The sequence below is a fragment of the Falco biarmicus genome, chromosome 9 (genome assembly GCF_023638135.1).
Source record: "Falco biarmicus isolate bFalBia1 chromosome 9, bFalBia1.pri, whole genome shotgun sequence".
Taxonomy (NCBI): Eukaryota; Metazoa; Chordata; class Aves; order Falconiformes; family Falconidae; genus Falco; species Falco biarmicus.
In genome coordinates this window covers 38146789-38161416 of record NC_079296.1, presented here as the reverse complement: position 1 = coordinate 38161416, position 14628 = coordinate 38146789, and the positions used below count along the sequence as shown (strand labels likewise).

Below are 14628 nucleotides of genomic sequence, written 5' to 3'. Positions count from 1 at the left end.
TTTTCTGGATGCATGCAGTTTTATTTGTTGCTGATGGAATCACTTGCCTGCACAAAACCACAATGTTGATACCTGACCTATTTAGCCAGGTTTACAGAGAAAAAAGAAAATACAAAATCAACAAGCACAATGTAGGATTTGACAATTCTATATCAAAATATCAAAACCATTTAACGTGAGATTTTGTACACATGAACGCTGACTGCCCCAATTCTTCATTCCTCACCGTACAAAACCCCGACAGGACCCTGTCTACCAGGCAAGAGCAGGGAGGGAAATTACTATTAAGCCACAGAACAATGCTGGCACAGATGCAAGGGGTATCAGTTGTCCATCAATAAATCTTTAGAAGTAGTTGCTAACTGGAGAAGTGAAGTTCTGGAACTGCCTTCCAAAGTAAATAGCTGGAGCAAAAAGCGTACTTAAGATAGAAAGCAAGTGATTTTTAGGAGTGCTTGACCTTGGATAATAAGAACCTTCTTATTTCATCTGTATCCTAAGATCACAATTCTCCAACAAGTTACATTTGTAATAGTATTGTGCATGCGTGCATTGTAAATCACTGCAGTAATGGAGAACTAGAGTACACAGTTTAGAAACAAGCACAGTTTTGTTTGAAGTACATTGTCATACACTTTTGGAAAATCATCACTGAATAGGATGATATGCTGGAGTCTTAACGTTGACTTTTGGTTCTACTGAGAGTACATTCCTCGTAACATCACAGAATGGAGAAAAATATTCACTACACAGTATTTAAGAATACAAGATACAATACATAACATGTTAGATAATTTCACAAAATCACTTTATTTTAATACTGAAAAAAGCTTTGCTTATTAAACAAAAAGACCTCCATCTGTAATGCTCAGAGAGTGTGTGGCAACAAATCAGTATTCAGACATTTATTCAAACATTCACATCACAATGAATGAATACAAAATACAAGTAACTGCTGACCAAAAAAATACTGACTTGTCGAACAGATGATTGCACACTCTTGCACATTTTAGATCTCATAGTTTCTGAATTTCCTCAGAAGGTCTGATGGAGCGTCCCCTGACCAGCGGAAACGCAAGTGCCAGTAATTTGCCTCTGAAAATCCTGAGAAAAAGAGAAAGGCAAGAAAATTATTATAAACATGTATAAAACTAAGTTGTCTGAAATAATACCTGATAATCTTCTGCAAAAATAATAAGTAAAAATTGGTAATTTCCAGTGCTCTTGACTAGCCAGGACAGCCTCTGTATTATTGGCATTGTTTGAATAAGAACTCAAGCAAACACCAAACTCAAGTTATTTATCAGCTGGGAAGAGTCCAAAGGAGAACAGCAAGAGCATGGCAGCCCAGAAAAGAGGATTTAGAAAGAAAAACTGAACAAATTGCATTTGCTTAATCTGAAGAAGAACAGGTAGAGGGTGACATGATAAATCTTCAAGTACGTGAAAGGCAGCAGTGGGGAGAGAAGGCACTGATGGTCCGTGCACATACAAGGCAGTAAGGGAGTTTTTCAGACCCTGTGCTACGTTTGGTAAGCTCTATGGGCTGTTAATAATAAAATGTGATCTTCCTGTATCCGGAAGCTGAAACCTATTACCAGACTTAGTGTTAAAATCTCTTATTCAGGCTGAAATAGCTACATGGAGTTGTAGCCTGTAATTCTTATGGACCAGCAGACAGGAACTGAAAATATCCCAGCTTAAAAGTGGAATCCAATATAGTACATTTTCCTGGACTAAACCAGAAGTATTATCACCATCCTAACATCAAATGTGAACAATTAATGCATACAGGCCCTGGTAAATAAATACATTCTAATATTCATTAATATAAATATATGCCCACTGGATAAATCAGGCATTTCATGGGTTTATATTTTTCCCATTGAAATCTCTGGAAATTAAAACTAAAAAAAACTATGAGAAAGAAGATGCCTCCAAAGAAAGCTCACCATTACAAGGAACATAACGATGCTTTCTTTACTTTGAAACTGTACTGTTCTACAAAGCATAAAATGATGATTTAATTACCAAAAAATAGCAAATAATATAATAAAGTGTAATTTTTAAATATAAACTTTTCAGTTACCCCTCATATAAATTTGTTTGTAGAATTTTCTTACATATTTTCTGCATTCCCACAAATGTTTGGAATTAAATTAGGTTTTCCTACCCTCACCGTTCAACTTCATTTCTTGTTTGATCAAGATGGGAAGAAATGACAGGAATTTAATAATAGTTCTCTGATAACGTAAGTCTAAGATAATGAAACTCCTGAAGAATCAAGCAGAACAGAGGGTGGCCACTGTGGTGAGTAAACCAGGAAATACTGTCAGATGACAGCTTTTGAAATACACATTTATTCTGGTGCTTGCACTATTCTTTAAAAAAATCTATTCAAATACGAAAGAAGCCTTCAAGTCTCAATGTTTAGCTCTCATTAACTCATCACATGCAAACTGTGCAAAAGTACCGAATGCTGGATAAAAAAAAAAAAAGAATACCTAAATACTTAACAGGTTTTTTAAATATTTTTTTTTAAATTGCTGAAAATAATTGTCTTTTTTGCTTTTTTTCCATCTTGATATAGCAGCAAAACTGAACTTTCTATTTTGGTTTGAGAAGAATACTTTTTTTCTTCTTTGCGCTTTTACTAGCAAACAAGCAAACAAATATGGGGTAGGAAGAAAGGTCTGAAAGCTTCAAAATTAAATAAACACCATAAAACCCAAAACAAAACCCCAACCTAAAACCACATTAAAAAAGCTACCAGTTAAACATATTATTCCAGAGAAGAATTTCTTATGACTAATTTCAGGCCAGCCCCTGGATACTGCAATTTTCTGTAACTGCTGGTTTCACTTACTTGGGGAGTCTGGATTCTTTGAAGACTGTGGTCTCGCATCAGGAATTGCAACATCTCCTTGCTCCCTGCTCCCATCCGACAATCCATCTTCATTGTTTTCAGTCTGTTGGGTCCAAATCTCATTAGTTACGTTGCTGTTATTACTCAAGTCAGGAGCTTCCAGCATTTGGTCCTTCTTACTTTGGACAGCCCAGTGCATTGACTAAAGAAATGCAAAAGCAACAAAGAACAAATTCCTATGCTTTAAAAGATTTTAATTAACTTGTCTTTTCTTTCTTGTATCATAAGATAAGCACATATTAGAGAGAAGCTTGCAGGTCGATAGGATAGGGGAAAGCATGGTTACACACTGCAAATAGCATGTGAGAGGACAGTTTATGTGAGGTGGGGATGAACAACAAAAAGTACAAATGCACCAAGTAATTCTAAAGGTCTTCTGTCCAGTTCCTTCTGTCATGACTTCAGACACCTTAAGAGGGCTTGAGTGACTTAGGAAACATCCATTTTCAAAGCTATCTTTTACTTCAAGATGCCCTTTGAAAGGAAGACCATTTGGAAAGATTTACTATTAGTCTGTAGGGTGACTTCTGTTTGAAACTGAACTAAACTTGATGGGATGCTTCCAGCAAACATCTAAGCTCAGGCATAACGCTTTAGTGGGAGGGGCTCTCAAACCTCTCGTGTGGGCAGAATTGAGGTGGGTAGAATTGGCAAGGGAAACATTCACCTGCCTTAAAATGTAATATAGACTTGTAACTGTCATTCACCCTAGTAAGGCAGAAAAAAAATAAAACCTAGACGTTATCGAATTAGAATCTACTAGGAACACACTACCAAATTACCTCACTAGCAAAATTAGGAGGAAAACCAACCCTCAGAACATCTGTCTGTCACAAATCACCCCACTAGCCTAGCAGGGTGTCTCCAAAGACCTGTGTGAAAGCCAGAGTTCCAAGGAGCCTATGTTCTAGATTTTTCAGTTAGCTTTTTATTTAATCAGATGACATGAAAACCCAGCTGATAAGCAATATCCCAAAAGAAGACTATATCATACAAAGGTCCTAGCTTTAATCTAACTTTGACAATAAATGAAGGGTTCCTACAAAAGCAAGGTGTGCTGAAGCATTTCAAAACAGTTAAGTTACTTAACGTCATATAGTACACGTAAAAGCAGCAACTTGATAAATTCAATCGAAACCTACTAGCCTAAAACCCTTCTGTGAATGGGCTTCTGTAGCCCTCCAACTTTTCCTGAATTTCCTTAACACGCTTAGTGCAGGGATAACTCTCTACTATTCCCATCCTCAAAACCCACCAGTGCAGCAGAAGCGCTGTAACTCATCCCCTCACTCACTGCAACATTTTCTCTGCCCAGCCCTACCTCCCCTCCTCCTGAAGGCCCAAACTTAGACCTAACACCCACCGTTTTCACAGAATTGCTCAGGGCCTCCCACTGCTGGAATGGAATGGCAATTTTGCTTCGTCGCCAGTAATCATAACGTGCTCGACTCTCTTCATTAGCAAGAATCTCCTTAGCTTGCTGTAGCTTCTGGAAGTTCTCCACTAGAACACAAACCAAAAAGACACTAAAGCCAATGCTCATTTTCACAGAAATTAATCCAGCTGTGAAAGGGGAGCTGCCAACAATGGCTTAGAGCAAACAGAGTAGAGGAGACAGAAGAACTAAGTGATAAAGGTATAGGGTTGTTCTGCTTACAGCTTTGCACAGACCTAGCTGGCTTGAGGGTCATAGCACCTTCGGTGGACAACTCATACCCTTTTCAAATGAAGACTAAAATGCTTGCTCATTTGTCTACTGGCTTCAAAAACTCCTACGTTTAAGTTCAGAGAAACTTACAAAGTACAGCAGGCAAAAGGCACAAGTCACCCCCTGCAGACACCCTCGACAAGGGAAATCATACTAGAATTTAAGGCTTAGAAGGAACACAGGTCCACAGCAGCAAGGAACTCGGAGCAAAGCACAAGGCGGCATGAGTGGGTGGGTGGGGGAGACAAGCAAAAAGAGAAATCTAAATATAGTTCAAATTAAGTAACTTGTGCATTTTATTAGGCATGTTTTCTACATATGCTAAAATGTTGTCTTGAATACCAGACTGCATGAATGAAAGCTCTCATTTTCCCCTACAAGTTAATTTTTCATTAAATGGTTACTAAGGATGCAGCTGCATATTACTGTTTGTAGAAGGGTTATAAAGACTTAGATTTTATCTCTGTGTCACCTATGTTACCATGATCTATTATTATTGTTATTCATTTATTCCAGTTTACAAATTAGAGAGATTTCTTTTGAAATAAACTAAGCCCAAATGCTAATCAAAACTGATAGCTGTAAATTAAACAGCAGACAACAGCTTGAAGGGGCAGTTCTATTAGGTTTCCTTTTTTCTAGTGTTATTAGTTTTTAACAAATAAAAGGTCTACTTTAATTACTCTTTATTGAGATTTAAGCTGATGAAATAAAAAATACAAACTTTCACCAGTAATGTACTGTAAAAAGGTATTTAAAGTAAATAGCGCACGTTCAGGTAAATGGAGCATAAATTATCTCTTCTTGACAAACAAAGCTGCTCCAACATTTGGCACCTGGCCTCCCTTTTTGAGTTACTTCGTTTCAATTAATTGGGGGCAGAGGGATGGACGGACTTTGGGGCAGTGCAGACAGAACAGGACCATGCACTGGAATATTTTCCCTACTGCAATATCCAGAATTTTCTGCAAAGTCGATTTCATTGGTTTCACTATTACTTGTGCTGTCATTTAGAATAAATTAAACATTAGTGATCAAGTCATTGTTAATAGGTGATAGATTGTCTCTCAAACACCAAATCTCAGGGGGGTCCTTGTCAAGGAATCTCAAAGTGAAAAACCCCACCTATTACACCTTTTAACACCCACATTCCCCACCATCAACTCTCTTGATTCTAGGCTAGGATGGCACATCAGTAAGGAAAGCCAAGCCCTGCCGAGAGCTCTGCTCAAGGCACCGGAGTGCATGTCTCATTTAACACCTGCTGAACTCCCAGCTCTGCTCTCTTGAAGGAGGGTGTGGATGAGGTCAAACTCACACAAGTAGGTACGCTATAGTGTTCAGTTTATTCTTGTGTTGTTCAGTTTATAGTTAAACATATACGAGGAATCCAAAGGAAGTTGTGTGCATTAATTAAAATGAGGAGCATATTTAATTATTCTACAACAAATTTTTGGTGGAGACCATAATTATGGTCAGAACAACCTTTATTATATCAACTATTCTGACATCGGTGGGCACTGATTAGAGCTATCTTGCATAGATAGGAAGGGGCAAGATTGTCTCCAAACAACTCAGGGGCTGCTTAGCCATCACAGGTATGATGAACTGCACGCTTTCATAAACGCAAACGTGAGCTGCTGCTCTGCTAACAGATGGCTAAGCAGGTGGTGCTGGCTCCTCTATTTCCAGTCATTAAGTTACATTAAAAGAAACTGAAGTACATTTAATGTGTTCCCGATGGGCTTGTTTCATGGAAGCAAATTAACTCGTTGACGCAAGTATGCTGGCCAACTTCAACAGTCTAGAAAGGGATACACGCCATCAATAATTTCTGGATTAAAAGATGTTCTATCATAGAAAGAAAAAAAATTGAAAGTCCTAGGAAAAAAAAAAACCTCAAAAAGTGTCTTCCTGCTCTATCACCTAGGAGTGTGCAACTGCTAGAAAAGAATATTAAAGCTTGCTATTTAAAGACAATATGCTCAATACGACATGATAAAATATATTGGGGGAAAAAAGTATATTTAATAAAGTTTTAAGGCTGAAAATAATAGCTTAGTCATGTTAATATAAGAAAAACAGATTGTTTTTAAACAGGGAAGAGCATAATACCTGTTTTGGGGTTTTCTGGGAAGAATACATACCTGCTTTGGGGTTTCCAGGATGTTTGTCAGGATGACATTCAAGGGCTTTAATCTTAAATTCTGCAATAATTTGTTCAACCTAAATAGAACGTTGAGACTCAAAGTGAGTAAATACACACAGAAAAGATTTTCAAATTTGCTTTTGAAAGGGGTTGGGAGGAACAACAAAGAACGCAGACAGATTTTTTTTTTTCCTATTCATTTTTACAAGCTTTAGTACAGGCAAAATAGGTAACAACAACCATCTGTCAGTGACACTGCTTATTTAATTTCATTTTCCAGGCGCTCATCCTTATTCTTGTTTTTGTGAAGCTCAGTCAACCAATATGGCAATTTGGCTTTAAGAAAAATGTGTAAAGATCGTATTTGCAAAACCCCTTCCTCACATTTGACCACGTAGGCAAAATGCATCATTTCAGCTGTTCTTCACTTTGTTTAATCAACTCTAAGTTTTAACGAAGTCTCATTGCAGGAAGCAAAGACCTTCTGTACCGCTGAAGATCAATCTGTGGGACAGGGGGGCTTTCTCCATATCCCCCTCACAGGAAATCTGGCCAGCACCACATGACTTTTCCATTTTGGATACCCGAAAGCCAGATAACTAGTAGTTCATATTTTTCCTCTCAAGTTAATTTGCTGTGCAAAAAGGTTGGCTTGGAATAGAATAAATTCATAATCAATATTAGAATATTGGCATATATTAGTTTATTACAAGTTCCCACACAGTTTATAGTGCAATAAAGCATTACAACCACTGGAAAAACAAAGGCATATTAACAGTTAAAAAAATACAGGAAACCACTGGAGTGGGCATCAGCTTAGATTTTCCAAATTTTCAGCTTTCACAACAATTTGTTTGCCCTAAGATATCAATTAGCTGCTATTCTTTCCCATGCTAGAAAGGTTGTTTATATGAATTCCTCATCCTTCAAACCCTGATATTTACATACAATTTAAATGATTTATTTCAAAATTAAGGCTCATAAGATTTTTTTTCTTTAGAATACAATTCCAGTTCACTGAACTAGCTGGCCAAATTTTGTTGTCATATGCTGGGAAAAATGTGGTCGACAGAGGTATTTTAAGAATTCTACTCTTTTCACTCTTCTTGGTAACTTCTTCCAGAAGGACAGATATACCGTGGTATATTTCCAGGCAGTAAGACACTTAACAATATGCACATTGTACAGATAACTTGTTGAAATACTGTATAGCTAGCTACCATCGCCAAAACTTAGTTACATAAAGGGGAACTTTAAAGTTAAAATATGTACAGTAGCAGAGGGGTAGCATGGAAGTCTTCAGTTTAAATTAAAAACTCAGTAGAAGAAAAAATTATAGGAAGTTTATACAAAATATATGAAGCTTATATAATATATCCAGTGAGATAGTATCCAAGGTATCCAATACCTACTATATATGAATAACTGTTATTGGAAGAAGAATTTAGTTTAAATCTCCCCTCTTTCTCTCACACCTGAAGATGAACTAGGTGCCCATGAGCTCAATTCTATAAGAAGCCAAGAATGAACACGGATATTTATCTGAATATAGGGAAAATCTATAGAAACTGAGACTACTTGTCCTTGTGCTTAACCAGGTCAGATCAAGGCTGGAATATTCAGCAGCTTAGATAAAAGTACTGCAGCTGGGAATGTCATGCATATGCCCAAAGAAGCCTGTGCAGCTACAAATGCTTGACTGCATATACAAAGTAATGTGATTGCAAAACACTGGCAACGCATCTGATTTCTGTTAAATGTTAGAAGTAGCGTGCACCATCCTGAGGGAAGGCAGTAATGACACTCAGTCAACTTGAGATATTAGCTGCTCCCATGTCAAATGCTTCTCTCAACAAATAACACTTGACAGATTATTTTTCAGGACTCATTAGCGTTTATTCTATCTTTTTAGTTTCATTTTTAAGCAATTTGAAAAATCATTATCATATGTACTTGAGCTATTCATTAATTGCTAAGCCCTTAAGGAATTAGGGAGAGGTAGTAAATGAGAAATAGCATCTGCGAAACAAGCCTACACCGAAACTTTAACACCGCCCTCTGCTGGGGTGACTTCTTAGCAGTTACCTCAGGAGAAGCTTTAAATTACCTTCTGTAACAGGCTGAAGATGCTTACTAGTATGATGAAAGAGGTATTTTCCCAGCATTTGACTACTGGGACAGATGAGAGCATCTGATTAAATTTACTGAGCAAAATACAGCTTTTATCCACACTGAATACATCCCTCATTAAGCAGAGTAACCAAAACTCCTCTTCCAAAACAATTCCAGTTAATGTAACAACTAGATTAAGAAATATTAGCATACCACTAGCTCAGACTATCCAAACAACGTTATATGCACACTTTTAGGAAGAACAACACTCGTTTTAGCTACAAAGCCTTCAACAATTGCTTAGCTAAATCTCATTATAAAGTATGTATCTGCTACCAAAACAAATCAGTAAAACTAGTATGGGAATGTCATTACAATTAGCATTTAAAAATCATGAATGTGATGAATGAAAAAAAGATACTAATTTTGGGTATCCTTCCAACCAACAAATAGTTTTTAAAAAAATTTTACAATGTGTATAAAACCTGAGAGACTCAATAGCATTATCAGTGATCTACAGCTACAAACATTCATTGCATTAGTTGCATTCAAATGCCTTTTTTGATCTTTTAGAACCAGAAGTACATTCCAAAGTAGTATTAGAATGTTGTCAAATTTATGCAGTTAGCTCACAGTTCATAACCATATCACACTTTGAATTAAACTAATGAATAAACCATTATTTCAGCTGTATCTATAACATAATCCTGACCTATAAGACACTTTCAATACAAGTCTTATTCTAGGATCTTAACATCACTATACAGATCAGAAAATTGGGCTTCACAAAGGGAGCCACTAGAAGATAAACGTGGCAAGAAAGGAGGTTCACAATGCATTTCAAATAGTCCTGCCTGCAGAGATAAACAGCTTCAAATTTCCCCTGCAGACAGACAAGCACATTCAAAACGTTATCAGCCTGGCGGGGAGGTGGGGATGGCTCTTACCGTAGATAGTTCATTGCATCCCAGCAAGTTGTAGTAATCTTCCAGGTCATCCGGTCTGCAGCTCAGAATTTCATCCATCTGGACTAGTCCAGCCGGCTTCTTCAAGCCGAGGCACAGGGGGTGTGAAATACAATATCAACGCAAAGCTCACGCAAGGGTTTAGCGGCAGCCCCAAGAGAGAGGCAATTTCCACTCAGGTCTACAGCGCTCTCGCAGTGCTTTTTAATACTGGCAGCTGACACACATGAATTTTCTTGAATCCAGTGCCGGCCATTGGCCCCCGCAGCATGCCAATCCGCTGCACAAACCTCCTAGTGGCAATGCTCCCTGGGATTTGTAGTTGCCAAAGTCACTTCACCATTGAGCCGTCGGTCATGCCCAGACCGAAAAGAGCTCTGGACCCTAACTAAACTCCAGCTCTATCTGAGATTTAGATCACACCGTCACATGTACGGCCACTTAAAATCAGGCATGTACTTGAAATCTTTCCTCCACCTGAGCCTACAGATACTAAAATGTGTTTTCTGCTTAACTTCTAATTGCAAGTTTCGCCGCAGTCGTTGACAAAGGGATTACATGGGTAATTATAGAAAAGAGTAAAGGATTATTTCCAAAATAACGATCACAGGGCTGCAAACTTTAGAGAAGGAAGTACTGACCTTGCCAAAGCCTTGCAGAGCTCTATCAGGCACTTCAACAGTAAAGGGGGAATCTTTACTCTTTGAAGGCTACCTAGGGTACACGCATGCTACCCTTCAAAACAAACAGCTCTTGTACATCAGTTGCGTGTCTGACAAAACTATGACTGTGAAAAGAGAACATGAGATGTTTACTGCCTACTGCCAAATCAGAGAGCCATCCTCATGCTAAACCACCTCCAAATTATGTCTTGTCCACATTGCGTGCAGAACATTCCTTATAAAATTCATTTTACGTTGAGCTAAAATACCTTTAATTTTGAACTGTGAATAATGATCAAGGTCTCATCCAACAAAGACCACAGACATGTTTAACTGCAGTGTCTCCTCTCATCTGTTGATCTTTTAAAAATTACTTCCTAGGTGTAATATTGATAACTTGCTGAAGTCTTTTCTCTGGACCCTAAGGAGCTCTGTTTTTTACTTTCCCCACCCTTGCAAGAGCTTTGTAATTCAAGATGCTTTCATGTCACTAAATATTGCTGATTCTTTGAACTAACCCAAGTAGGTGCCTTGACTAGTTCTACAATTTTAGATGCAGTGACCTAGTAGGAGAGTCTACACAGAACAGATAAATAGGGTGTGACCAAGGCTACAACAGGTGTGTGTTCATCGGTGAAGGACCTAGCGGCCATTCGGAACCGTTTACAAAATACTGAATATATAATGCTTGCATTTACAAGTGCTTTATTTAATCTATACTATCAATCTTCTGAAATGATTTGCATATAATATTAGCATTCCACTTTCTCTTCAAGGTTGTATTGTCTGAAATGTCCTGTTTTTACTGTATGTTCAGAGAGCCTATTAAGATCATAAAAGATATAAAGTATATGAAAAGAAGGAACAATATTAAACAGCAAAGCACAAGCCTCAGTGAAATTACCATCCCTCTCCGAGTAATCAAAACTACAGATACTATTTTCAACAAAGTAGAAGAATTAGCAATTACAAATCTCTCCCTCTCCCCTATTCATAACTTAATAATAAACCAGAAAAGTATAGGAAAGAAAAGAAAGCCTTTTAGCAAGAGATCGTGTAAATATTTAAATAGATTGTACTTTGGGGGAGGACAAAAAACAAACAGCTGTCCCTCCTCCCAACAGCACTCCTGACATACCTTTCATGTCCAAGTATTTCTTGCATATTTGCGTAAGGTGAAAGGGAAGGCTCTTTAACCCTTTTTCCCCTCATCTTTCAGTGGCTGTTTCTGTGCTGCAAGGTGAGCTGCAGGTCCAAGAGCGGGATTCAGATGGCAAGACCCTGAGACTTGCAAGCTGCTTGTTCACAGGGAAGTTGCTCGCTGAAGCCTTGGTCTCTGCTATCCTCTTGTCTGTTCAGACCAAATAAACAAGGGCTTTGATTCAAACTGGAGCAGTGACCACACTTATCCACTGTCCCCTGCCACCTCACCCCGAGATTTCCAATGCTTGGGGCAAAAGGGGTCCCACGGTGCAGTCTGTATGTCTGGGGGGAGGGGGGGACGGGGACACGACACAAAATACTGAGTAATAACTCAGTCTTTTACTGTTCCTACTGACTTCAGCAGGAGAACTCACAGCAAAGCATCATTAAAAAAAAAAATGGAGAGCAAGAGAACCTGCACACAGTATGCAGGGGAAAAAAAAAAAAAAAAAGATTGCCTTCAGGACAAACTTCATTTGAAAGAGAATCGCAGTGCAGGAGATGGCACAGCTTATGTGTCAACACATTTTGGCTAGTGTTGCTCTGTTGCTCAGAACATGCAAACAGTACTGAAAGTGAGGAAATGTCGTATTTGTTCTGTGTACTCAACCACGAACAAAACGTTTCTATTCATTCCTAACACATTATCAGCAATTTTGCTTTTTTAGAGCCAAGAGTGAAACTAAATTCTGGTTCAGTATAACAGGAGGTTTACCATCAACTTGTAAAAGTCATAAATGGCTCCTTAAATAAAACACCAAGATCTGGAAATCTCTATTTGAATTTATTCCAATACATCAAATCTTCCTGTACCAGTTCTTCTCAACTGACTTTGTTTTGCTTCCCGAGGACAGAGTATACACTCCCAAGAAGTCTGAGGCACAATATAGCTCAAGTGAGTTTTGCATTTCATGCTCCATCCCTGTCCCCACACGCGCTCAGAGTTGCAGGAATAGCAGAGGATCTAAGCACTACCAGACCGACTTCCCGATTTTGGGGTAACTACTGCAACATCACCATTAACATTAGAATCAGGTTTAGGATCCTTCGATCACTTCCTCACCAAAACCTTCACAGAAAGCTTTAGATCATACACCTGTATCACTCAACGTATTTTCTTCCTTAGAACACAATCTTCACATAAATAAGCACCAAAACAATATTGAAGTGACACCTCTCCTTTACATGCTGACAAAAAGCATCTGGCATGTGCTTTTTAATAAATCATCTTGCCTCAGCTACAAGAAAAAATGCTTGGCTACAAGTCTGCACAAAATAATAAAAATGTTCTGATTCACATCTAGTTAGTGTGAGAAACGTCACATACATCTTTTTTGGGGGGGTTAATAGCCCAAAGAACTAGAAAAAGAAAAAAATAACGCACGCACACCCACACCTGCTTACAAATACATCTTCCACCTATAAAGTCAGTTATCGATAAAATAATCCCTTTTGAAGCCAAAAACCACATATCAACAATCTTAACGCAAAGCTTTTTTAGAAGCTGTTGTTATCAAGGCCTGCGAGGGAGAAACTCTACCTGCCTAATCCTGGTCTTGCCACTAAATTTAGGGATTCACTTGTATAAAATTCAGCAGAACTATTCTGCAAATAGTTCGTGATGTTAAGAAATAATGATAAACAAAATATTTACGTTTATATCCATGAAATTTTGATCAAAATTTTGTTAGCAGAAGTCCTGGGAAAGCAGCAGAGTTCTATCCAGACAAGACTTCCAGGTAGAAAGCGACACTGTGTTGAAGGATGCCCACACATGTTACCTCTGTATTTACTATAAAGTGGTGGTCCACAGTTCAGCACTGAGGTCAGCCACTAAGGATTGTCTCTCTAGTTTACGTAACAGAAGAGATCCCTGGAAAGCCACAGGCCACCACAGCAACTGGCTGCACACATCCCACCAGGGAACACCGATATGAAACAGAATGAATTTGTGAATGCCTCTAGAGCAAACCCCCAATGGCAACCCTTGCAATTTACCATCAGCGCTCTCGTACGCTACACAGGGCCCGTTCCTAAAACAGCTGTTGTTCTGCTGGGTGCCGAGGCTCCCCCTCCCCAAACATTCCTGTAGCCCAGAAGGCCAAGCGCCACGGTAACAGACTGCAGCATCCATCCCCACCAGGCGCTCAGCCCGCAGGCGCAAACCCTTGCGGGCAGCCCGCAGGCCCGGCAGCGTCCCCGGCAGCAGCTGTATCGTGCACATGCCTCCCACCCTCAGCTCCGTTCCGCCTCCAGAGCACGGGGGGCCGCTCCCGCCAGCGCTCCCGGCCGGCACACGACACACGCGGGGCTCGCTCCGGTCTCCCCTGGCGGGTTTCCCCTCACCAGGCCCCGCACAGCCGCGGGCCGGCCCCACAAGGCGCCCTGCAGCGGGAGCGTGTGCCGGGACCACCGCCCGCCCCTCGGGAAGGCGCGGCCGCTGCCCGGCGCCCCGCCTGCCGTTACGGGGAGGCCCGGGCAGCCACCCCGCAGCAGCCATTTACCAGCAGCGCCGCGGCGGCGGAGCGCGCTGCGGGCTGAGACCCGGGGGGGGGGGGGGGGGGGGGGGCGGCCCGGGTGCACAATGCCGGGGCTCCCCCCGCCCGCCGTGGGCGACCACCGCCCCGCAGCGGGGAAGGACCGCGGCGGCGGGCGGGCCGGTGACGCTCCCCTCAGGGCCGCGCCGCCCGCTGACGAGAGCCCGCCATGGCGCCGGGGCGGGCGCGCGCGCAGAGTGGGGAAAAGCGCCCCGCCGCGCCAGGGGCGAGCCGGCACGAGCGGCGCGGCGCGTGACGCAACGCGACGTGACGTGACGGCACCAGCGCCCCCGCCCCCTCCCCCCCCTCACGTGACCCGGTTTGTTGTTGTTGCGGCCTCCGCGGGGCGGGTGCCCGCGTGGGCGG

At 40.6% G+C, this 14628-nt stretch overlaps 2 protein-coding genes across 3 annotated transcripts; both read right to left on the bottom strand.

Moving 5' to 3' along the window:
* On the bottom strand, positions 1–10058 carry DNAJC12 (DnaJ heat shock protein family (Hsp40) member C12). The gene is made up of 5 exons (XM_056352603.1): positions 9843–10058; positions 6782–6860; positions 4290–4429; positions 2867–3068; positions 1–1104 (listed from the first exon to the last, which is right to left on the bottom strand). Exons 1-5 carry the CDS (start codon positions 9918–9920, stop codon positions 1010–1012), a joined length of 594 nt encoding a protein of 197 aa, XP_056208578.1. The 5' UTR covers positions 9921–10058; the 3' UTR covers positions 1–1009.
* A 177-nt stretch (positions 10059–10235) lies between these two features.
* On the bottom strand, positions 10236–14559 carry LOC130155407 (uncharacterized). Of its 2 annotated transcripts, XR_008824061.1 has the most exons (3): positions 13724–14559; positions 11661–11873; positions 10236–10647 (listed from the first exon to the last, which is right to left on the bottom strand). XR_008824061.1 is itself a non-coding variant. In XM_056352602.1 (2 exons), the coding sequence occupies exons 1-2, from the start codon at positions 14223–14225 to the stop codon at positions 11731–11733; spliced, it is 645 nt and encodes a 214-aa protein (XP_056208577.1). In that variant the 5' UTR covers positions 14226–14559; the 3' UTR covers positions 10236–11730. The 2 variants fall into 2 exon arrangements, 1 of the variants encoding a protein (XP_056208577.1); XM_056352602.1 differs by having other exon boundaries at positions 10236–11873.
* Between the last annotated feature and the right edge of the window lie 69 nt (positions 14560–14628).

Coding starts and splice junctions, on each gene's coding strand:
- DNAJC12 (XM_056352603.1), bottom strand. CDS start 9,920: ATGGATGAAATTCTGAGCTGCAGACCGGATGACCTGGAAGATTACTAC. Junction 6,861..9,842: donor GATGCAATGAACTATCTACG/GTAAGAGCCATC, acceptor CGTTCTATTTAG/GTTGAACAAATTATTGCAGA. Junction 3,069..4,289: donor TGAGCAATTCTGTGAAAACG/GTGGGTGTTAGG, acceptor GCATTTCTTTAG/TCAATGCACTGGGCTGTCCA.
- LOC130155407 (XM_056352602.1), bottom strand. CDS start 14,225: ATGGCTGCTGCGGGGTGGCTGCCCGGGCCTCCCCGTAACGGCAGGCGG. Junction 11,874..13,723: donor AGCGTACGAGAGCGCTGATG/GTAAATTGCAAG, acceptor TGGTCTGAACAG/ACAAGAGGATAGCAGAGACC.